Source organism: Opisthocomus hoazin, chromosome 6 (assembly GCF_030867145.1).
Source record: "Opisthocomus hoazin isolate bOpiHoa1 chromosome 6, bOpiHoa1.hap1, whole genome shotgun sequence".
Classification (NCBI taxonomy): Eukaryota; Metazoa; Chordata; class Aves; order Opisthocomiformes; family Opisthocomidae; genus Opisthocomus; species Opisthocomus hoazin.
In genome coordinates this window covers 22,463,469-22,488,105 of record NC_134419.1, presented here as the reverse complement: position 1 = coordinate 22,488,105, position 24,637 = coordinate 22,463,469, and the positions used below count along the sequence as shown (strand labels likewise).

The window sequence follows — 24,637 nt, the reverse complement described above, 5'->3', positions numbered from 1 at the left end:
TTAAAAATACTTACTGTTTGGAATTACAGTAAATTGATATGTCTTTAGGTTCCTTTCTCCCCTCCCAAAGTAAAGATCAAGGTGTGTAGAAAAGAGGTTCTGACAAAACAAAGAACGTTAGTTGTCAGATCCCAAAACTGTAAGACACAAAACTTGGGAGGAATCGTGTGTTTGCAGAACAGTTTCATAGGATCTTATTTGCTCAAACCAAAGACTACAGACCTTTGCCTTGCAACCAATTCCTTACAATAATGATGATGATAATAGTAGTAATAATAATAAACATGCTATTTCTGCTTGACTGGTAGGGAGTAGTGCAAGTAATTGGCTCTGTGATTACTTGTGAGGCTGACACAAACAGCAATAATAAATGTAATTACATGAAACAGTTTCATTTTAAGTGTTAAATCATTATTCAGAGGAAATCCTCGTGAGTTTAAATTCCAAACTAGAGTAGTTAGCTACTCTGGGATCAGCAAAGGAGGGGTCAGAAAATACAGAAAACAGAAAGATTTTCTGAAGATAGCTTTATATTATATGCAAAGAACGTTTCATATTTCTCAGGGGAGAGAATACTAACTGTAAACATCAAAGCAGGCAATGTCCAGCAAAGGGACTAGAGTCAGTTTTTGCACCCTGGATTGCCAAAATGATATCAAAAGTATAATCTCTTCATCCATCAGCTTCAGGAGAAGAGTGAGCAGTCTTTTGAAACGTAACTCCTCTGCAGTCTTTGTCCATGTGTTTCACGCTCTGGGTTGCTGCAAGATAAATGATTGGCTAAAACTAAAGCCTTCTTGGGAGGCTGTGGATTTTTTTGTGGTGGGTTTTCTGTGATGTGGTTGGGTTTTGGTATGTTCTTGGTTTGGGGTTGTTTTTTTTTAATGCAAAATTTTGGCTATTTTAGAGGATGGGAGGGAGGCAATCTTCTTGAGCAGAGCCTTGCTGTTTCTAGAGGGAATATAGCATTACAAGCTTCTGTTAGAAGAATTAAGTAAAATTTCTTGAGTGTTCTTTCTTATATGACGTGGGACTGGAAAGCACTGAAGTTTCTTTGGGAGCTGCTTTGGACTATGTCAGGTCTTGGCACTGGATTAGAGCCTAAGCAGATTCTGTTACCTGCGGAATAGTTTGTCCTGCTGGGAAAGCAGGCTGTGTAATCTAGCTGTACAGGAGGTGAGACAAAGAGGAGTGAGGAAATAAAATGAAGGGTTCTGACAAGACAGGAGGCTAGATAAGAAATGGGGACTCTGATAGTTAAGGAGGGGATATTTGGGAGTTGAATTCATAGGAAGAGGCTGGAGCAGATATGTAAGGAACTTAAGAATTACTGGGCTGAGAGAAGGGCAAGTAGATCTGATGAGGGCCTGCAGTGGGACAATCTAGATTAGATGAGAATGTGGAAGAAATATTTCATTCTTCTTTCTCTGGTTTTCCAAGGCCTTTAAAACTGTTTTCTTCCACTGTCCATTCTAAGACATTTGAGACATCTCTGATGCAAAATATACCATGATACAGAGGCTCAAGCAAATGAGCCTGTGCTGGAAGAAGTAGCACTGCCTTAGGTGGTATATCTGCTTGGCATCGAGCTATACTGTGAAGAAACAAGTTGGTGCTATGAGAAAGTTTGCACTCCTTCCAAATCTTTAGTGTCTTGAAAAGGACTAAAAAGACTCTTATGTACAATGAAAAACATAACCCAAATGTCGTACCTTTTCCCTCCTATTCTAAGCTCTAAGAAGGAAATAATTTGAAATAGTAATCATTGGTATTCAGTACTTATTGGCTTGAATTTATTCTTGGAGGCTGGAACTTAGATACTATATAACTTCTGTAGTATAGATTATCTCCATTTGAATAGTTTCAAGTGCAAGAGTTCATCAGTGAGCAACTATCAGTTAAGTGTTACAGCTAGACTATTTAACAAATTTGTTAATTTGATATCTGAAGTGTGTTCCATTTGGAAAAAATAGACAACTTTAGGTAGAAGCTGCGGGATTGTCAGATTCTTTGTGGAGTACTGAAGTATGTTTACGTGAAGTGATCACTGGGAAACCGATCTACTTTCATCTAGCTCAGTGACCTCAAAAAGCTTTAATCGGCTTAGATCTTCAGCTGGTATTTCACTTAAAGATAGCCTCAGCAAATATTGTTCAGGGGTACAAAGAAACTGGAATACCCCTCTTAAAAGATACATGGAAATCTTTTTGTTTGGATTTTATTTTTATCATGGAAAAACTAAAGACAAAGCAGGAGGATAAGGCACTACTACTGTTTTTGAGACATTTCTCAAAACAAATCTTGTTTTTGGCTGATTCACTGTCTCTTGGTGATGCTCAAGCCTCTTGAAGATCTTGTACTGTATTTTCTCACTTTCATTTAAGAAAGTGGTGCTAACACCATTTTAAATAGTCATAAAAACCAGATTGCTATTGTGAAACTAAGTTCTAGATTTTTACCTTAAACTACTCTGTGTTGACTTTATATTAAAGAGAAAAAAAACTCAAATATATTTTAGTATTATGGAGATCAATCTCTAGATATGACATGAACTTCAGAGCTAGATTTTAGTTTGTAGCTTTTGGGTTTTGTTTCTTTATTGGCAAGTGCTGGGGAAACAAACTATTTTGTTATTGAAGGTGTTTAGAGCCTTGGTGAAAGGGAAAGCATTATGCAGTATTGAGGTCAGCTACAATAACTGTGAAATTGGATGTGGGATTTGCAGCTCTGTAATGCCAGCTCAGATTCATACTATATCTGCATCTCATAAAAATATTCACATTTTTCTCATTTTGAAAGCAAATAGAATACTATCACATGATAGTTAGTAAAACACTCTTGGAAAATCAAGGTAGTTTATGCATTTGGCTATAAGAGACTGGAAGAATACTGTAATGAAATGTGATCAGCAACAGAAATCAGAGCACCCACACTGTAAAACTGTGCAGGAGATGTCTGTATGTGCTCTGTTCTAGTATTCTGCTATGAAATGAGGCCTTCCTTTCTCTTCTGTGCTTTTTTAAACACAGACTTCCGAGTTGAACAAAAAGGTATAATATTTGAAATCCAAATAGCTTGGTTTCTACTAGTAAAAACACCTATATGTTTTTGTATACACATCAGTAGTCCCAGTAAGTTAAAAATGACTGCTGTCTTGACCATAAGCACATGCATTGGTTTTCTGTAGGACAGAATGCTGACTGTGCACAGTGGACAAAGGAGAAGAGTAAGTTTAAACAGGAATAAGTTTAAACAGGAAGAATGTCAGCAGAGCTCTTTTCTCCTGTCAGAGTACACCTGCTTTAATGGTTAGGTATACAGCAACAGAAATAAGATGTTTGGGGCATGGATGATGTAGGCAATAGACGTTAGCTGCCAGCACCCGTGTGCTAAGAATACTGTACACCTGGAATTGTGAGAGGCTTATCTTGTTCATCTAGGTCAAGTTCAGTGACCTCCCTCCCTCTCTTCACTCGCTTTTATAGCACTTCTTATTAATGGATTAGAGATCGTGGCTTTTTTCCCAGTATTGTTTTTATGTCCTGAAGTATCAGATGCCTTATCAGTTGAAGAAATAGTTATATATGTATAGAAAAAATCAAAATTATATTCTTGTTATAGAAAAATAACATGTAATATAGAACATGTCTGCTACAATCATATCTTCATTCATATTTCTCTATAAATATTTGATTTTGTGGTTTGCATTGTTTTAGGTTTTGTTGTTTCTGTCAGCCCCTTCAGAAAACTCTTACAGCTTTTAAGGATTTTTTCGCTAAGTATCTGTTCCCATTGGGGCCTTTTTTGCTCAGAAGACCTTTTTGTTTGCTAAAATGCTTTTGTGCTAAAATGATCTGTTATTCAACTTTCCTGTGTCAAAAATGTATTTGTAATCTGAAATCAGGCATCAAAATGAGGGCCTGTAAATGAAATCCAAACTAGCAGTATATTTGCCTTTCCTTGTTAGACAGTGTAGCTCAATTAAGACTTCAATAATGGTTAAAGCAAGTTTTGCTTTATTTGCTACTATGCTTACACAACTGAGAGAGGATGGAAAGCTTCCTATTCCAGGACAGCATAAATAATTTGGTAGAGGGCATGTAGTTACATGATGTCAAATAGGCACTTCAAATAATTTGCAGTATCCAACTGCATTTACATTGAGCTACATCTTCGGTAGGAAGTGCTTTAGCAATAGCAAGCTTTTAACAAGATGTCGTCTTCGAACTTTAATTCAGATTTCTCAGAGAGGATTGAATAACTTGAATATACTCTGTTGTGGGTTGTCTTTCCCCTAGTTCAGAAAATAATTCTGTGTATATTAAATTCATTTTTATTAAATCTATAGGGATGCTTCATTTGGGAACTGCACATACAATCTTACAATCTTGGACTGTTTACAGGGAATAAATAAGGTAATAACACTTTTCCTTAGCAAAACAGATTTAAATTGACTTTTTAAATGTGAAGGAAAATACTGTTAAAATACATTAGAAAATCTAGTTTCAAAGCAAAATGTGTGTGAATTAGTACGCTGTCATGAAGCCCAAGTTGGTGAGGACTGTATTTGAGTAGTGACAATGGAAGAATGTTACACTTCTACCTGGCTGGCCTAGCTTTGACAGCTTTCTGAACTTCACCTCTTGAATCCGAATGTGCAAACGCACCAGGCCTGGCTGGGGACAGTTCTTAACAGTGCAAGGCAGTGCACTAGATCTGCTAGTAGAGCATTTATAACCATTGGTAAAAGAGAATAACATAGGCTCATAAAGTCAAGCGAGACAGACACCTAGGTATACTGTGATTTAATCTGAGCAGTTTTTGCATGTACTTGGCCCCAACTTTCCCCAAAAACACTTGGTTCAGTGTTTGACACCAATATTTTCTTTTTAATTGTTTAAAAAGAATGAAGATTAATGTATCTTACTAGTGTTTTGATGTGTCACTTTTAACAGTCCTGGTCCTAGGGAATATTAAGCTCCAGTCTTGCTTTTTTTAAAGTGTTACATCACATCTTAATTGGCAGCCTTGTGTTTTAGTATGTACTTCATACTGTAAGTAAAGATTAAATTTTGTTCATCATTTCCCAGTGATCTTGATGAAGGAGGCAGGCTACATGAACAGTTTTGTACAGACACTATATAGACTATTTGTAGTTCTTAAAAGTATGCCAAAAGAAGTGTTTCTTAAATTGAAAAGAGCGATTAAGCTTAATATTTTTAGTTCTGTGAGGGTGGAAAAGGAGCTGTCAGTTAACAGCAAGACTCTTGATTTGTGTGGCATTCTACGGATCCTGAAGTTCTGTGAAGCAGTTGGTGCAGTCACTGTAATTTGTCTGCAACAAACATCTCAAAAGGACTTTGAGAATCAGCTTTTCCTCCTTTGTTCCCATAAAATGTATTACTGAATTTTTGTCCAGTTCACCTCCAGAGGTAAAAACACTTAGAGCAGAAATCATATGCCTTCATCTAAAGTAAAATCTTAATCTACCTGGGTAAATTTGGTGTTTGTGAGCACATAAATCATATGAATCATGTAATTCAGGGGGCCTACAAACTCTGGAGTACAGCCAGCCAACCATGCTTAAATGAAATACATTTTTCAAAATCAACTACTCAGACAAATCTCTGTATCTTAGGTTTCATGACAGGTCCAATCATTGAGCCTGTGTTGTCTATAACAAAGCTATTTTGGTTTTGTCTTAATAGATGCTCTATATGTAGCAAATAATGGCAGACTGAATGATTATTGTTTTTTAAACTATAGATCTGTGCTATGTTTTTATCACACTTTAATCCCAGAATGTGGTGTATACTTATATTTATCAGAATGTGGTAGATTCAGTATAAATATATGCTGCAGAACTGTCTTCCACTTATTCCTTGGAAGAAATTTAGGCTATGAATTCATTATTCATGGAATCCTGTAATAAATACTGTCTAGCGTAGTCTAGTGAACATCATTCTATCAGTGGAATGTGTATCAAAAACAAAGAATAAAATACAGGTTATACAGAGTACTTTATTCTGTATATGCCATTTTGTCTGGGTATTATGGTGATAAAATCAGAGTATCATATTAAGTATAGGAAATCAATAAACTCTTAATGTTCTATATTTTGTTATGTCCAACTGCATGAAAACGTATTCAGCATGGAAATCATTGAACGAGTGTATGACAAAAAGGGAATTGCTTTTTAACTTGTCATCTGCCTTAGAGAGAAAAACACACGTAGTGGGGTGGGGAGAATCAATTTTATGATTTAAGATATGTCCCATCATAATGTCTTTGAAGGGGAAATAATGAGCCTGATGTGCTTTAGTGACATTGTTGGAGTTTTTGTTGTCTGTGTTGTTAACTTGTGCAAAATGTAGTGTTATCTTAACATAGAGGCTTCAGCAAGCCAAAAGCACAAACATTTTGTGATTTAGTTTTGATTCTCAAACAGTATTACAAATTGAGATTATGTATCATATTTCAGAATAAACTGACACCTTGTTGCCTTCTAGGCCTTGCAGCATGGATTTTTTGACTTTAAGACATTTGATGTGGATGAATATGAACACTATGAGGTTTGTACATTTAATGAGTTGAATGTGTTTGGTTTACCTAAAATGAGTTAGAATATACAATATCCCACAACTTAAAAGATGCTGAAAACACGTTTTAATTCAAGTAAAACCCAGTGTTCATATGTAAGGTATGTATATCCAAACATACGTGCTGTATGTGGAAAAACATGCAGGATGAATATCCTTGCAATTTCAGTGCATCATGTAAGTCTACTCTCATAGCCTTTCTGGCTTTTGGGACCTCTTTAATGCTTTCCCGACCTTCCCCCAGGATACGATCCAAGATATCTCAGCTGACTTGCAGAATCTGTGTTTTCTTTCAACACTTGTTGAGCTGCTTCTTGAGATGCTATTAGTCCCAAATATATTATAAATTTTGTATAGCCACATAGATTAAGCACACAGAAAGTTAACGGATGTCACTCATTGTTCTGCCAGCCTTCTTATGAGTAGATACTCTGAATGACTCTAGGTGCTTCTAGGACTTTGTTCTGTAACATATACTTTATCTGCTAGTAGTAGACAGTTCTCAAGGTGCATTGCTGCAGAGAACCTTTAAAATATGCCCATGCTGCACCTGTGAATTGGGCTGCGTACAGAGGAAATCACAGGCACAGGTGTATATACATCTGGTCCAGAATAGTTGCATGATCTTTGTCTACTGTTTCCCACACTCAAAGGAAGGGAAAGGGTTTTTAGTGAAGTCAGTGACAACCATGCAGTTGTATTGGACCTTGTCTTTGGAACTCCCTGAAGTTCCTGCAATTGCATTGGTTAAGAAGAAAGATACATAAACAAGAGGTGTACTAAACATTTGAATATATGTTAAGCTCTCTTTTTATAATTCTGTTACTTTATTGTAGCCAGTATTCTTTCCCTCATACCTTCTGCAATTTTCAGAAAACTTGGAAATCATGAGAATAAATTTGCCTAGGCTGAATATGTCCATTTGAAAATTTATTATCTTGAGTATTTCCAGTATCAATCAATTTTTAGGGATATTTGCTTTTCTTAAATCTCTGTAACATTTGATGAATAACTGTTTTGTTTCACAAGCAGGAAGATATGGGTGACTCAGTACATATCTGAAATACGTACAGGTACAAGAAATGCTTCATAGATGTTCAAGAAAGAGGGTGAAGCCAGGAGAGGAATAAGCAGTGGAAAAACCTGATTTACAACACAAATCTATGCAGTAGATGTTGGCTACAATAGGCACACTATAACATATATATAGATATTCACAAAACTTAAAACCATTTGTAGAATGACTTCTGTATACTGTAATATTCCATAATGATTAAATTGAGAAATTGGTGTAGCCTTTGCTGAATTACTGAAATTAAATGCACAGTAACTAAAATTTAAAGTATGAAATTGCTGAGGTTTTGCTTACTTTATGTACAAAAGCAAAATGTTTATTCTAAAAACAAATCATGGTTGGGAATTCTTAGGGATCTGTGTATACAGTAGGAGTTAATCTGCCTGAAAAAAGTATTAAAATAATTGACTAAAGCTATCCCATTATCTTGTTCAATGCTTAACGTTATTTCAGTTTGTGAAAAGTATGTATGTGTGATGTTTAAAGTACGCTGCCTGCTGTCTGAGTTTAAGAAGCAAGAACATGGAATCATCTTTAATTTTTTTTGTCCATTTTTTGGTATGTCTTCTATTATTTTACACATCGTGGTCAGCTTTGTATATTTAGACATGCCCTGTGCTGTATTTCTAAAACTTTAAATGTTTCAAGTGTTTTTTGCTGTGTTAGGTCTTCAAATGTGTGATTATGCGGAGAAGTGTTGCATAAGACTTAAAGGGAGCAGGCTAAAGGAAATTCTATTTCACGTTTATTTTTCCTTCATCTTACTACAGTATCAAGGCAGTTAATTCCCCTTGTGTTAGACTAGACGTAAAATACTCAAATTCTCTTTTAATAATAATGTTGTTTGCAGGTCGTGTTGAGTGTATATATATGCATGTATACATATATATCTGTAGTTCAGATTGGTTAAAATGTAAATTATTCACAATAACCCGTACAGATATAAAGAATTACTTAATTCACAAATGAAACTGGTAATACAAATATAAAAATACTTTAAACTATTGAACAGGGCTTCTTCCTTAAAGGGGTAGAAGTGCTACAATGTTGAGATTGTGGTCTGTCATACAAATTTGGGGGAGGGAAGGGTCCTGACTTGGCAGTAAGATCGGTTCTCTAGTCCTTATGCAACCTTGTTAACTTACAGGAGTTTTCACTGTGTGAAGACATTTGGAGCAAGCCTAATGGGCTTAGCTAAGCAAACAGTTGGTGAATTGGTTACAGTAATGTCCATTATGAGAATCTTTTCACTCATTAGGATGTTTTGATTTGTTGAGAGATAAAAACACGAGCTTAATAATGCAGTTGAACGGAGTGCCATATCCTTAAAAGTCATGCTGAGAATAACTGCATTGCCAAATGAAGAATGACCACTCCTCAGTTTAAAAAAAAGAGACACTTTTGAACTTTAATTATGTATTTCCAAAGAAGCTTCCAGTTTTGGCACTGACAGAATTTGCAGAGCCTTTTTGAAGTTTTCGTTTAAAGTGAGCAAGAAATGCATAATGTCACAGTTCTTTTTTTAATTTAGTCTATTTGGTTTATACTTTGCTTCTATGTTTACTGGCTCATTAGAGCTTATGCCAATATGTAAATTTCAGTTTCTACAGGGAAAGGATAATTGTTTTGGAAAGCTAATTGGTTTTTAATTTGTTCTCTGTGAATTGAGTTTTTTAGCCAGTGCCTTACAACGGAAGCATTTTTCCATGTTCTTAGATTAAAGCATACAAGAATGTTGGTGTCTGTCAGTGGTGTTATAAGTAGGGGTCTATAAACACTGAATACTCTAAGGGAGTAGATATAGGATCTTTCTGCTTTTATTGGAAAACTTTAACAAAATTTTTTGTTTCATTTTATGAAGAGATTTCTGAGAAGCAGCTTATGATTAGTTTGTCCCATATAGGTAAGCTGGCTAATTACATTTGAAGTGCTTTGGTTTAATGCAGCAAGAACATAGTAAAAAGTAAAATAAAATCTTGAGTAGTTTTTTAACCTTACATGTACAGATATAAAATGCTTTTATCTTTCTTCTGAAATTTTTATAGAGAGTGGAAAACGGTGACTTCAACTGGATTGTTCCAGGAAAATTTTTAGCATTTAGTGGACCACACCCAAAAAGCAAACTTGAAAATGGTATGGTGTATATTTTAATGCTATTCTGTAATCTTATTTTTTCCAGCATGTTAAACAGTCACAGCAAATGAGCAGAAGATAGTAGATGTTTATAGATTAATTTTCATCTTCAGAAATAATCGTACAGTGAACATTTTACATATGATTGGAGAAATTAATTGCAAGGGGTTTGGAATTTTTCTTTGCTAGAAGAATTCTAATTCTTCTAACAGTCAGTAACTTCAATTCAGTGACAAAGTGCTTGAGGAATTCAGGTCCTTTACATTTCTCCTGGAACCTGACACCTGATAACGATAAGTTTGCAGAATTAAAGGTGAGTTGCATAAAGCAGAGGGGACTGTATTAAGAGTTTTGTAACAAAGACCAGGAAATACTTTAGAAAGAAGCTTGCCTTTACTACTAAAGATTCTTGGGATAATGGGAAGGGCCTATGTGATTCTAATGGAATAAAAAAGAGAAACTTGACCAGCAGAGGGGAAGTGGAGATTTGGTCCAGTTAAAAGAAAAACCGGTCATTTAAAAACTACAATCAGATTTTTGCTGAATTTCACCTTATCCTTTGTGCCATGTCACTTTATGTAAGCATGTTTCCTGAATATCTACAAAATCCAGATGGAAAATATTTAGATTGGTTTGTGTTTCTTTCCCAATCACTGTTACAGTCCTTCCCTGCAAATTTTTTTCAAAAATTATTTTACTTGTTCCATGGAATTTGGAAAACCTGTGTTTTGTTTAAGATGTTTGTAACTGAAAATGACTAACTTAATACTAATGCTTAAAATCCAGTTATGAGGCTACAAATAGGCCTTGCATAGGTAAGTATCAGTACACATTACAAAGCTACATTTTTCTCAAAGTTGTGACTCTGTTTGCATTTACTAATGCATATATGACTTGTGGAAATGCCCCATGTTTTGTGAGGAAGCTTTTGGACTTTATTTGAACAGTGTCGCAAATGAGTGGTTAGGTTGCTTAAATGATCACTCAAAGATTTTGAAAGAAAAGATTTTACTGAAAATACAGAAAATGTGAGCTTACAAAGTTTGTTGGCAAGGTTCGCTCTACTACTTATCAAATGGATGGAATAGAAAATCGAAGGAGGTTTTGAGGGGAAAATGATTTATACAGAGTAAAAGAAAAGTGTAAGGGGTAAGGGAGACCCTTCTGTTGAGTCACCAGGTTCAGAATGGACCCCCTTGCTCTCTAAACTCCTGCTCAGAGAGGAGCCTAGGTGCGGCTGGATCCAGAACCAGCCTTAGACTACAACGGTTTATGTCTAAGGAATATGTTTACCAGCAATTCAGGGTGTGTTCACAGTTTAAAGAGAGATAGAATCACAGGGATTTAGCAGCTATTAATCACTGCTTAACTTAGCATTTACAGAGTGATTAGAAAGAATTTGGTATTACGATCATAGAAATAGCACATTATGTTTTGAATCGATTCACACACATGCAATCATAAAAACTCCCCTCAAGTGCAGTGAAATACTCACTTCAAATCAAATGATTTCTCAGTGGGCGAAGGTTGAGTCTCAAGCTGATCAGCCCAAGTAGTTTGTGAGTTACTCTGAGAAGCATCCCACTCAGGGGAGTTACTGGGCACAGACCGCTGCCGGACCACAAGAGCTCAAAGGGCCTTCCTTGGTACTGCTGTTTATGGGGTCTCAAGATGACTGACTTTAGGCATCAGTAATTTTCCATCCTGGTCACAATCCAAATGATGCAATCCTGATATTTAGACAGCAACTATACAATTCTAGTACTACACAGAATGTACAGTTCTGACATTTACCAGGCAGGTGTGACTCCAGGCATCAAGATTTTCAGGCGCGGTCAGGGAGTGCCTGATTGGCCCAACTCACTGCTCTTGTACAAAGACAAGGAAAGTGCCAACTCGTCCTGATTCAATGCACACCAACTAACTATTCCTGCAGTGCAAGCAAGAATACAATGTGGGCTGGTTCTGGGATCGCCAGGTGTGACAGGGGGCTGCACCACCATGTTCCACCCCGTGACTAAAGTCAATCCATCTCTCCACAGAGCAGCAATGTGGTTGCCTCTTGCCTCTGTGCCTATAAACCTAGTAATACTATATTCCAGTTATAATTTGAGGGAAATTTTTGGTTACCTTAATTATCAAGATTTGTTAAATGTGATTAAGCAAGGTTACATATGTAAGTAGGGTTTTGTAGCAATGTGACTCGTTCAGCTAACTTCTACACTCTAATGTATATGAAAATGTTTAACAGCAAGCGTAATATAACTGGAGTCAACAGGATCACAGTGGGGTGTAACATCTGGTTCAGGATTCCAGTTGCTGTTGGAGACCATCCAAATAAGGTATCCCACCAGTGATGTGCCCCATCTTTCTTCACTCTTTTGATGTCTTGATGTATTTCTTCTGCATCATGGTGGACAGTGATCAGAGTCCTTTAGACATTGTCTCAAATTCATTTCAGCAATTGATGCAGGTCATCACGTTGCAACAATTTCCTCACCAATGTGAGGTTCATCCCAATAGGGGTAGGTGCCAGGTCTTCATGTGATGCATAGTTGGATTGCAGCAATTGATGAGTTGTGATAGGAGCTGAATATATTGTTCAAGTTGCATCCTGCAGTTTTGGTAAAATTACAAATACAGGTGTTTAAGTGGTCATCTATATCTACAGTGGTATTGTCTACAGATCTAGAATCACAAAGAGTTCTCACGCAAATGCATCCATTTCCAATATATACATACAGGTATAGTTTCAGGGGTTTCATCAGGGTGTATTTCAAAGTGACAAATGTTTTGTGTCAAGACAAATGTCTTGGGCTTTGATGGTATTACTTCCACAAATAAATCCCTGTTGTTCCCGCACGACACATGCAGTAACATCAACAGTTTGCCATTTGTTTTCTTTTTGTTGGGCCCATACTCTGTGTTGTAATGGATGGAGTACGATTCCATTGTGATTTAATCCTAACATGATGATTGGGTATAGAGTGTATGTTGGAAGCATTGCTTATTGTTAGAACAAAAGCTGTGGCTTTGCTGTTAGTGGGACTGGATGTGAAATTAACCAGTTGTCACTAAGATTGAAATTCCCTTTCAAATTTAGTTGCATTATCCCAAATTATCTTTCGAATTTTAGCAGGTAGGATGCCTTCTTCACCTTCTCTTATAATTGTTGCCACAGTGGATTATACCCACAGTTGAACCTGAATACAACTGAGAGTGAGACACATTAATTTGGGTCGCATCTAGTACATCCATAATTAATCGGTGAATTTTTCAGTTATTATCTCCCATTGGGGTAAAATATCAGAAAAGAGCCACTGATTAGTTCCTAATGCTGATAGAGAAGATTGTAACGGTTGGTTGAATTTGTAAAAATTACTTGTTACTGAATTTATCTTGTTTGCCAAAACTTCAGCATCTGTGCTGTTTAGCACTCCCAATCCAGTTCCTAAGACACTGGTCACGTCTTTCCTTGGTCGTTCTGGAGAGGTGACGGTTCGTCCATGCAGCCATGCTAACCATCTTGTATAAGATGTTTTCAGGAATGTTGAGTAGGTACGTTAATTGCAGAGATGTTAACCTGCATGGACAATTCCACTTGTTTGAGAGACCATGAGGGATTAAATAGCATTTGTTGTTGCCCTGTGTTTTTATTTAGGTGGAGACCAATGTTGTAGATGTAAGGAGACCATTCAATAGGAGGCTCAGTTGATGGATGTAATCGTTTGACATGAATTGTGAATTGGAAACCTAAGCTGGAGCGAGAGTTGGGGTCTGTCCAAAGACACTTATGAGTGTCGGATGTGGTATAGTAAACTTATACTAGCATTCATGTTTGAAGGGGCAGATATGTGTGTGTTGTTCTCCCCTAATGTAGTGTATGACAATGTATAAATCTGCTGTCATGCATTGGGTGTGATTTTCAATTCGACATCCCACCGAGATGGTATCTCCTTTAGTCCCCTTTAGAGATGGAACTAGTGAATTTTCATTGTCATTTTTAATGTTCCAATCTTGCTATGGAAAGTGATGTTATTATGTAGCACTATTGTGGATAAATTTAGATTAGGTGTAGGGATGTCATGAAGTACATACGCATCATTTCATGGCCACCCCGTGGAGCACAAGTTCCACGTTTGTCGCTCAGTAATCATCAAATTAAACAATAGTTCTACATCATGTTTACCCCAGAGGCAGAGTGCTAGTACAGGCTGTGTAAAAGTGAAAGTGTACCAACAATCGAGTTTTGGTATATTGTATCACGATTTTTCATTGTCTCTGGGTTTGGAAAAATTGGTGTAATATATCCCAATTTCAGTGAGATTGCCATGGGTAGATCCATTGATTATACGATACCCTATTTTTATTTCTTTCCCTGGTGTGGCTTGAAGTGATAGAATTTGGTTGATGCTATTATTATTGCGGAATATTTCTATTCCTTTGTTGCATAGTGTTTCCCATTTCCATTTCTCCTCTAGGTATACCTCATCTCTGTGCATGAGTAAAGTAGCAAGGTTTAAGTGTGTTTTGTCTTCTGGTGGTATCCCAGCACTTCCAGTATGATTTACTAGTGCATGGTCCCAAGGGTCTTGTGTATGGATTGTCCAAGGATTTTGTCTGCACTGGAAGGGTTATACTTATCCCAGTTAAGAGGGGGTACAGGATAAATTCACCTAGTAGTTATTCTGTGCTTTGTACCACTATTATCAGTAGCTTCCCAATTTTCATTAGGGTTAGGATTAATATTTGAACTGAAAGACCACACACTGCTGTCTGGCAAGTGCCAAGTTCGTCTGCTTAAACCATCGAATCCTAAAATGTTTTCATTCTGATCTTTAACTGCAAAGCGAGTAGACGACATACGCTTCTTGCCAGGGAACCATAAATTAACTTTTGCAGTTTGGCAAATAGCACTTGCTCCATTCACTCCAGTAATTTTAACTCATTGCTGTCTGGGACGTATACCCAGCTTCTCAGCATCTTGTTGTGTTACTATTGAAATTTGTGTTCCTGTATCTGTCAGAAATTTTGTCAATTGTTGTCAAGGTCCAACTGGGATTAAAATATCATCATCATGTGTCCATTGATAGGATTCCCCTTGTCAGACAGACCCAATTGTTGTCCAGGCGCTATTTGTTTTTTGATTGAGAAAAGAATGGGCTACCATTCTCTGTTGGAGATGGTAGTAGTGTTTCAGTGTTTGGAATGTTTTCTTTTCCATCTTTTATGAGTCCTAGCCACGGGTAGTGGTTTTTCTACTGCTTCCCAGTCATGCCAGTTGCCACAAACCCATTCATCTGAGAATCTGGGAAATGGATTTATTCCATTTTTTTGGTAAGTAATCAGTGATACTACTTGCCATCCTGCCAACTGTGCCAGTTTGACACAAAGGATTCTTTAGGTTGCTTAAATGAGCACTCAAAGATTTTGAAAGAAAAGATTTTACTGAAGATTTAGAAAACATGAGCTTACAGAGTTTGTTGGCAAGGTTCGCTCTACTACTTCTCAAATGGATGGAATAGAAAATCGAAGGAGTTTTTGAGGGGAAAATGATTTATACAGAGTAAAAGAAAAGTGTAAGGGGTAAGGGAGACCCTTCTGTTGAGTCACCAGGTTCAGAATGGACCCCCTTGCTTTCTAAACTCCTGCTCAGAGAGGAGCCTAGGTGCGGCTGGATCCAGAACTGGCCTTAGACCACAGGAATAAAAATTTTGGAGATAAACTGGTGAATTTGGTCAATGACAGATCTGCTGATTTTTGCAGTAGCTATGTTGTTCCTGTGTTTTGTTTATAAGACTTAATTGTTAATGCAAAAGAATAAACAACTATTTCACATACATACATCCTATAGACATGTTCATGTATACACACTCCCTCAACACCCTTGTCGATGCAGAACATCTGTTTGGTGAAAGTGTCCTTAACAGTTGTAGTGTGGTTCGTCTTTGACTTCCCTCATGCACCCCCCATTTTCATCTAGAGGATCCTTTTGTCTTTCAACTGAATTAAGGCAATGAAGCTTTCTTACTTCACAGTGGAGTGAGAACATTTCCAGTACTACAGATTGTACTTTGACTGTTCTTGTCCACTGTATAGATCACCAATCTGTTTTCCTCTTAAAGCATGTTCTTTTTTTTTGGCCTGCAACTTGATGTTATGGTTTGGCTGCGGCCGGCAATAAAAGCACCACGCGGCTGCCCCTCCCCCCGTTGGGGTGCGGAGGAGAATGGAAAGAAACAGGCAGAAACTGGTGGGTCGGGATAAGAGCAGTTTAACAGAACAGCAAACAAAGGGAACAGCAACAACACTGATACAGAAAAGGGGAGTACACAAAACAACACAGACTGCACAACAGAGCTGCTCTCCCGAACCACCGCCGCTGCGCGCTCCCGAGCAGTGAGTGAGTTCCCGCTGCCCAGCTCCCCCTCACTGGAACCTAGCGTGACAGCACATGGTATGGAATACCCTGCTCTGTTTGGCCAGGTGGGGTCAGCCCACCCGGCTGTGTCCCTTCCTGGATTCTGGTGAAAATTAACCCTGTCCTGGCCAAACCCAGGACATTATCCACCCCTTATTCCATACCATCTACGTCATGCCCAGGTCCCCCATTGTCCAGGTGATCACCACCGCTTCTCCTGTCTCCAGATATCATTCCCTTAGTCTATGAGTCATCACTCTAAAGTGTCTGTTGAGGTCATTTAATCCATGACTTTGGGCTCCATCTGTCGTAATGGTCTTCCGTGGCAGGAGAGGTGATGTGTGGTGAGGGGCGGTCACTTGCTGCATCCGCAGCTCACAGTCTGCAGGAGATGTTGATCTTGATGAAGTTGCTGGGTGCCAGTTGTTGAAAACCAGGTCCAGTTCTGTCATGGCTGTGCTCTGCCAGGTTTCATCAAAAAGTCCATCCTTCTTTAATCTGGACGATTCTTACTATGCTACTACTGGTATAACATATAACAGTTATAACAGTGATAACAGACAGTGACAGGGTTATTTAACAATTAACTTTATACAATTTATTTATGGACTATTCTCACCCAAAATCAAATCCCCATGAGGTACACATCAGACTTCCCCATCGTTCCGCATTGCCCACCAGGTACACCCAGGTGCTTGAGCAAAAGCAATCCCGTGGACGGGCTTGCCTTTGCCCAAGGCAGGACTAACCGAGACTGTCTTCCCTAACATGTTCCGCATGTGCGCTACAGGGACTTTATCCCCTTCTACAGGGTGCTGAGGTTTTGACTGGGCAGGACCAGCCCGGTTGGTGGATCCTCTGGTGTTAACCAACCAGGTGGCCTTTGCTAAATGAGTATCCCAATTTCTGAAAGTCCCACCCCCCATTGCTAGGAAGGTGGTTTTTAGCAGCCCATTGTACCGTTCGATCTTTCCAGAGGCTGGTGCATGGTAGGGGATGTGATACACCCACTCAATACCATGTTCTTTGGCCCAGGTGTCTATGAGGCTGTTAGGAAAGTGAGTCCCGTTGTCCGACTCCATTCTTTCGGGGGTGCCATATCCCTAGAGGACTTGTTTTTCAAGGCCCAGGATGGTATTTCAGGCGGTGGCATAGGGCGCAGGGTAGGTTTCCAGCCATCCGGTGGTGGCCTCCACCATTGTGAGCACATAGCGCTTGCCTTGGAGGGTTTGTGGCAGTGTGATATAGTCAATCTGCCAAGCCTCCCCGTATTTATATTTTAGCCATCGTCATCGATACCACTGAGGCTTTACCCTCTTGGCTTGCTTGATTGCAGTGCATGTTTCACATTCATGGATGACCTGTGCGATGGTGTCCATGGTCAAGTCCACCCCTCGGTCACGAGCCCATCGGTTTGTCATGTCTCTTCCTTGGTGGCCCGAGGTGTCATGGGCCCACTGAGCTATAAACAGTTCACCCTTATGTTGCCAGTCCAGATCCACCTGAGCCACTTCAATCTTAGCAGCCTGATCCACCTGGTGGTTGTTTTGATGTTCTTCAGTGGCCCGACTCTTAGGGACGTGGGCGTCCACGTGACGGACTTTTACAGCCAACTGCTCTAGCCGGGCAGCAATATCTTGCCACAATGGGGCAGCCCAGATAGGTTTGCCTCTGCGCTGCCAGTTGTTCTTCTTCCATTGCTGCAGCCACCCCCACAAGGCATTGGCCACCATCCAGGAGTCGGTGTAAAGATAGAGCACTGGCCACTTCTCTTGACTGGTGATGTCTAAAGCCAGCTGGATGGCTTTCACCTCTGCAAACTGGCTTGACTCACCTTCTCCTTCTGCAGTTTCCGCGACTTGTCGTGTAGGGCTCCATACAGCAGCCTTCCACCTCCGCTGCTTCCCCACAATGCGACAGGACCCATCTGTGAACAGGGCATACTGTTTCTTATCTTCTGGCAGCTGGTTATACAGTGGGGCCTCTTCAGCACGTGTCACCTCCTCCTCTGGTGATGCTCCAAAATCTTTGCCTTCTGGCCAGTCCATGATGACCTCCAGAATTCCTGGGCGACTGGGGTTTCCCATTCGGGCGCGCTGGGTGATCAGCGCGACCCACTTACTCCACGTAGCATCGGTGGCATGATGCGTAGAGGGGACCCTCTCTTTGAACATCCAGCCCAGGACCGGCAATGGCGGTGCTAGGAGGAGCTGTGCTTCAGTGCCGACCACTTCTGAAGCAGCTCCGAACATCTTCATATGCTGCCAGAATCTCTTTTTCAGTGGGAGTATAGCGGGCCTCGGATCCTTTGTATCCCCGGCTCCAGAACCCCAGGGGTTGACCTCGAGTCTCCCCTGGTGCTTTCTGCCAGAGACTCCAGGTTGGGCCATTCTCCCCGGCTGCGGTGTAGAGCACGTTTTTAACATCTTGCCCTGACCGGACTGGGCCAAGGGCTACAGCATGAAGTATCTCCCATTTAATTTGTTCAAATGCCTGTCGTTGCTCAGGGCCCCATTCAAAATCATTCTTCTTCCGGGTCACGTGATACAGACGACTTACAATCCAGCTGTAATTTGGGATGTGCATCCTCCAAAAACCCACAACACCTAAGAAGGCTTGTGCTTCCTTTTTGCTGGCTGGTGGAGACATAGCTGCTATTTTGTTGACGACATCCATTGGGATTTGACGGTGCCCATCCTGCCATTTTATTCCTAAAAACTGGATCTCTTGTGCAGGTCCCTTGACTTTACTTCGCTTAATGGCGAAACCGGCTTTCAGAAGGATCTGAACTATTTTCTCCCCTTTCTCAAAAACTTCCTCTGCTGTGTCACCCCATACAATGATGTCATCAATGTACTGCAGATGTTCTGGAGCTTCACCCTTTTCCAGTGCAGTCTGGATTAGTCCATGGCAAATGGTGGGACTGTGTTTCCACCCCTGGGGCAGTCGATGCCAGGTGTACTGGATGCCCCTCCAGGTGAAAGCAAACTGTGGCCTGCACTCTGCTGCCAAAGGGATGGAGAAGAATGCATTAGCGATGTCAATTGTAGCGTACCACTTGCCTGCCTTTGACTCCAGCTGATATTGAAGTTCTAGCATGTCTGGCACGGCAGCACTCAGCGGTGGTGTGACTTCATTCAGGCCACGCAGTCTATTGTCAGTCTCCACTCTCCAGTAGATTTTCTCACTGGCCATATGGGACTATTAAAGGGTGAGTGAGTTTTGCTGATCACTCCTTGACTCTCCAGCTGGCGGATCAGCTGATGAATGGGGATAAGGGAGTCTTGGTTGGTACGATATTGTCACCGGCGCACCGTTGTGGTCGCGATTGGCACCTGTTGTTCTTCCACCCTCAGCAACCCCACAACGGAAGGATCCTCTGAGAGACCAGGCAAAATGGATAGCTGTTTAATTTATTCCGTCTCCAAAGCAGCTATGCCAAAAGCCTACCGCTACCCCTTTGGGTCCTTGAAATAGCCTCTCCTAAGATAGTCTATACCGAGGATGCACGGCGCCTCGGGGCCAGTTACAATGGGGTGCTTCTGCCACTCCTGCCCAGTGAGGCTCACTTCAGCCTCCAGTACAGTCAGGTCTTGGGACCCCCCTGTCACTCCAGAAATGCAAATGGACTCTGACCCTTTGAAATCTGATGGCATTAATGTACACTGTGCACCAGTGTCCACTAGAGCTTTATACTCTTGTGGATCTGACGTGCCAGGCCACCAAATCCACACCGTCCAATAAACCCAGTTGTCCCTTTCCTCCACCTGGCTGGAGGCAGGGTCCCTCTAATCCTGGTCAGAGAATTTGCTGCTCACCTGCTGTAAAAATGACTTGGAGGTCCCTTCCAGAGGATTGGAATCAAGATCAAACTGTCTGCCTGGTCTGGAGAGCTGGCTGCTGGAAACTGGAGCAGCATTTTTCCTAACAGAATCCCCTTTGGTGATTGTTTTACCTCACAACTCATGTACTCGTGCCTCTAGACTTGAGGTGTGTTTTCCATCCCACTTCCTCATGTCCTCTCCGTGGTCACACAGGTAAAACTACAAGGTGCCCCGTGGTGTGTAGCCTCTGTATCCTCTCTGCTGAGCAGAGGAACACTTGCCCCTAATAGCTGAGATGCTGGTCCGTAAAGGTGGGGAGTAGGACCTACTCTCTTTCATTTCCCGGATCTCCCAGGCCAGTTTCTCCACAGCTGAGACAAGGGAGGAAGACAGACTTTCCTCATATTGCTGGAGTCTGACAGCCACCTCATCCACTGTTGGTGCCTCCTCACCTTTCCAGTCTACTACTGCCAGTGAGTTGGCATATGAGGATGGTGCGCTCCGCACAAACTTCCTCCACATGGATTGTGTGCACTGGACTTCATGTGGGTCTGTGGGTACCTGCTCATCGTCTGGTTCATAGTAAACCAGCTCCCGCACAGCTAATTCCCTCAAGTACTGAATACCCCTTTCCATATTGGTCCACTTGCCAGGATAACATACAAAATCGTCACTGAAGGGGTACCTCTCCCTCACGCCTGACAGAAGTCTTCTCCAGAGGCTGAGGACTTGTTCCTTTTTCCCAATGGCCTTGTCAATGCCCCCTTCCCTGGCCAGGGATCTCAGCTGCTTGGCTTCCTTGCCCTCTAATTCCAAGCTGCTGGCCCCGTTATCCCAGCACCGCAGCAGCCAGGTGACAATGTGTTCACCAGGGTGGTGGCTGAAATCTTTCCGCATGTCTCGCAGCTCGCCCAGGGACAGGGACCGGGTGATGATCTCTGTCTCTATCTCCCGCGATGACCCTGGCTCATCGTCATCCCTCCCGGAGCGATCTGCTCTCTGTGTCTTTCTTTAGTTTTACAGGGGCAACTGCTCCCGTCACAGGTTGGTCATTGGGCTCAGCCACGACGCCTGGAGCTGGGGCTGGAGCAGCTGCCGTGCCCACCAGGGAAACCGAGACAGGCCCTGCAGCTGTGGCAGTGGCAGCTATGGTGCCGGTCGTGGGGGCTGTGACTGCCTGCTGGGCTGGAGGGGCTGCAGGGCCGGCTGGGGGGGCAGCGCCAGTCGCAGTGCCTGCCACTTTGCTTCCCCCCCTTTCAACTTTAAGGCACTGAACAGTGTTGAGCAGAGCTCGGTAGGTGTGGGCCAGACCCCAGCACGTTGCGGTGATTTGTGTCTCTCTGGAGTTCCCAGGGTGGCAGCACACTTTTTGCAGATATTTTGCTAGTTTGTGCGGATCCTGCACTTGTTCAGGGGTGAGTTCAAAAAACACCGGGGGTGTCCACTGCCCTAGACATCTGCCCATGCTGTCTCACACACCCAGCCACTCACAGCTATCCAGCCCCGGGGCAGGTCTCTGCACGATGTTCTTAACTACTTGTTTAACCCTAAACCCATCCAGGAAGTAGAACAGTAGGAGAGTGCTGGCCTGAGCATCCCACGGGTACTCGAAATTCTCAAAAGCCGTTAGGAACAGCCTGAAGGAGGGGGGGGGGGGGGGGCGGGGGGGCGAAAGAGTGGGAGAAGGTATCCCTTCCGGTTTTCCACACAGATTGGGTTTGATTATTAACAAATTCTAAGACATAGGATCCGAGGTATGGAAATTACGACAGTGCCACATGCAAATACAAGCCTAATTTCATGCACAGTGATGTTATCATGTCATAAGTCGATATCATACAGTATAGCAAAATCATCATCCTGGTCCTTTTCCCTGAGGTAATGAACAGCATGGCAGCGAACAGATGTAGCAAATAAGGATTCAAATACCACAACCATCTGATCAAAGTCAGCAACATTTTTTACCGGCAACTATTTAACTAACACAGTAAATGCGTATAACAAAAAAATTAACAAAAATCTAAGAAATCTGTTTCAACACCCGCTGCTCAGCCCTGCCGTTATCCCCGCCCCACGCTTGGGCGCCAAATTTAATGTTGTGGTCTGGCTGCAGCCGTCAACAAAAGCACCACGCAGCTGCCCCTCCCCCCGCCAGGGTGCGAGGAGAATGGAAAGAAACAGGCAGAAACTGGTGGGTCGGGATAAGGGCAGTTTAAGAGAACAGCAAACAAAGGGAACAGCAACAACAACGATACAGATAAGGAGAATACACAACACAAAACAGACCGCACAACATAGCCGCTCTCCCGAACCACCGCCGCTGCGTGCTCCCGAGCCGCGAGTGAGTTCCCGCCGCCCAGCTGCCCCCAACCAAAACCCAGCATGACCGGCACATGGTATGGAATACCCTGCTCTGTTTGGCCAGGTGGGGTCAGCCCACCCGGCTGTGTCCCTTCCTGGATTCCAGTGCAAATTAACCCTGTCCTGGCCGAACCCAGGACACTTGACTACGGATAAACAGCTGTTCTGAAATGCTGATTTCATATTTGTGCCTAGCTTTATGTATAAAACCCTACTTGTGGAGAGGAATGGGCTAAACAGGAGACAGTACAGTGTTTCACATATACGGTGCTTTATTTATTTTCTGATCTTTTTATAATTATAGTGAGGTCTGAATGAGCATTTTGTGGATGAGTCTTTTTATCATTGAGCACGTTTATTCTGAATAAAATATTAAAGCATTTTCAGTTTTAACGTGTTTCCATTCAAAAAAGGTTTTGGGGCAATTTTAACTAGTAGGACTTTGAACTTCATCTATGACATTAAATGATTGCTGCATTATTTTTTTGTAGGTTATCCTCTTCATGCACCTGAAGCCTACTTTCCCTATTTCAAGAAACATAATGTTACATCAATCATAAGATTAAACAAAAAAATTTATGAGGCAAAACGCTTTACAGATGCCGGTTTTGAGCATTATGACCTGTTCTTCATAGATGGAAGCACACCAAGTGACAGTATAGTTCAGAGGTTCCTGAACATCTGTGAAAATGTTGATGGTGCTATTGCTGTACATTGTAAAGGTATGTGCACTTATTTATTTCTCAGACTGAAGTTCAAAATAAGCATAAATCCATAGAGTTTATTCCAGAAATAAAGCATTTAAAAAATAACACTTTCTGGTTGTGAAAGTGATAGTGCTTTGTAATACTTGACTAAATCTATAACAAATATTTATTAATCTCATGTGCATATTAAGTTCTTTCATCCTACATTACTCCTTACAGTAACTGACAAACTGTTGTTCATTACACAGAATGGTAGGGGTTGGAAGGGACCTCTGTGGGTCATCTAGTCCAACCCCCCTGCTGAAGCATTTTTGTGTTTTTTATTAATGTCACTTGAAGGCATGAGTTTTAGTTAACAGAGATTTCTTTTGCATTATGCTTTCATGGCATTATGTTAATTGGCTAGGAAATACAAAAGACTGAAAGGTTTTCCTTGTGCGTTTGGACTGTTCTACATTTTTCTTTGGAGCATGACTTCCACATTTCAAGTTAATGTGAGTTATTATGATGCCAGCATTTCAAACTTGCCTATTTCAGCAAATCATCCAGACAATACACAAAACATGCTTAGTCACGAGTGATTAACAAAGGCTTTGAAGGGTTCAGCTTGATTTATGTTTAGAGTTGTGTAAGGACATTGTGGACATGAAAGTCTTGCTGATCTGAAACAAGAATAGCGCTATTCATTCATAATTTTTCCATGAGCAATAAAGATGCATATCAAAGATAAACAAGTTTATTTGCTAACAAGTTGCTATTGTGGCTAGAACCCATAAATTCTGGCATTAATAGGCTGGATGTCTGCTAATTGACTAAATGAGAGTATAAACTATTGATTAGCAGGAGTAGACTGTTATTCTCCAGGCTAAGTTGCTAAAGGACAATATACTTTTCTAGTGACTTAGATACACACTTGCTAAACTGAAGTATTTTTGGTCTTTCCTCTGACCATTTAATAAGCAAAGCAAAAATCTAATTCTTTTTAGGTTTTTTACACCCTTCTAAATAAATATATACAAAGTTAAATCAACAGTTAACTTGGAGTTAATGTCTTGTCTGTAGTTTTCTAGTATTCTTACTGCAAAAGTATTCCAAGCACAGCTTCCACACTAGAAATTGCATGTCCCAGATGTTACAGAATGGTTTAACGCAAAGGGTTTCTATGGAAAGTTTGTATGTTAGCAGGAACTTACAGAAAAGGACTGAAGTCTCGGTGATATATGCAGTTGATAGATGTTACCTGCCATTTTCAGAGACAATTTTTGTATTCAGATGTATGTTTAGTATAGTACAGCTCTTGGTTATCTATTTGCATGTTGCATTTCTTCTGCATTTAAAAAAAACCCAACCCACCAAAAAAGAAAAAACACAAAACAAAAACCCAAGCCCAAAACTCTCTCTCTAACAATACTTCTGCTTTTAACTGATTGTCTGGAGCTAGTCTTCCAGTATATATTTACGGAACCTCACTATTGGTGAACTTTTACCTTCATCCTTTTACCTGAATTATCTTAACT

The 24,637-nt window shown here is 40.8% G+C and overlaps 1 protein-coding gene across 1 annotated transcript in view; it reads left to right on the top strand.

Moving 5' to 3' along the window:
- CDC14A (cell division cycle 14A) overlaps nt 1–24,637 on the top strand; it is a 68,958-nt gene that overhangs the window by 26,901 nt on the left and 17,420 nt on the right. The window contains 4 exon segments of the mRNA XM_075422210.1: nt 4,349–4,415; nt 6,510–6,572; nt 9,720–9,807; nt 22,905–23,135. Coding sequence (XP_075278325.1) covers nt 4,349–4,415; nt 6,510–6,572; nt 9,720–9,807; nt 22,905–23,135 — 449 coding nt within the window.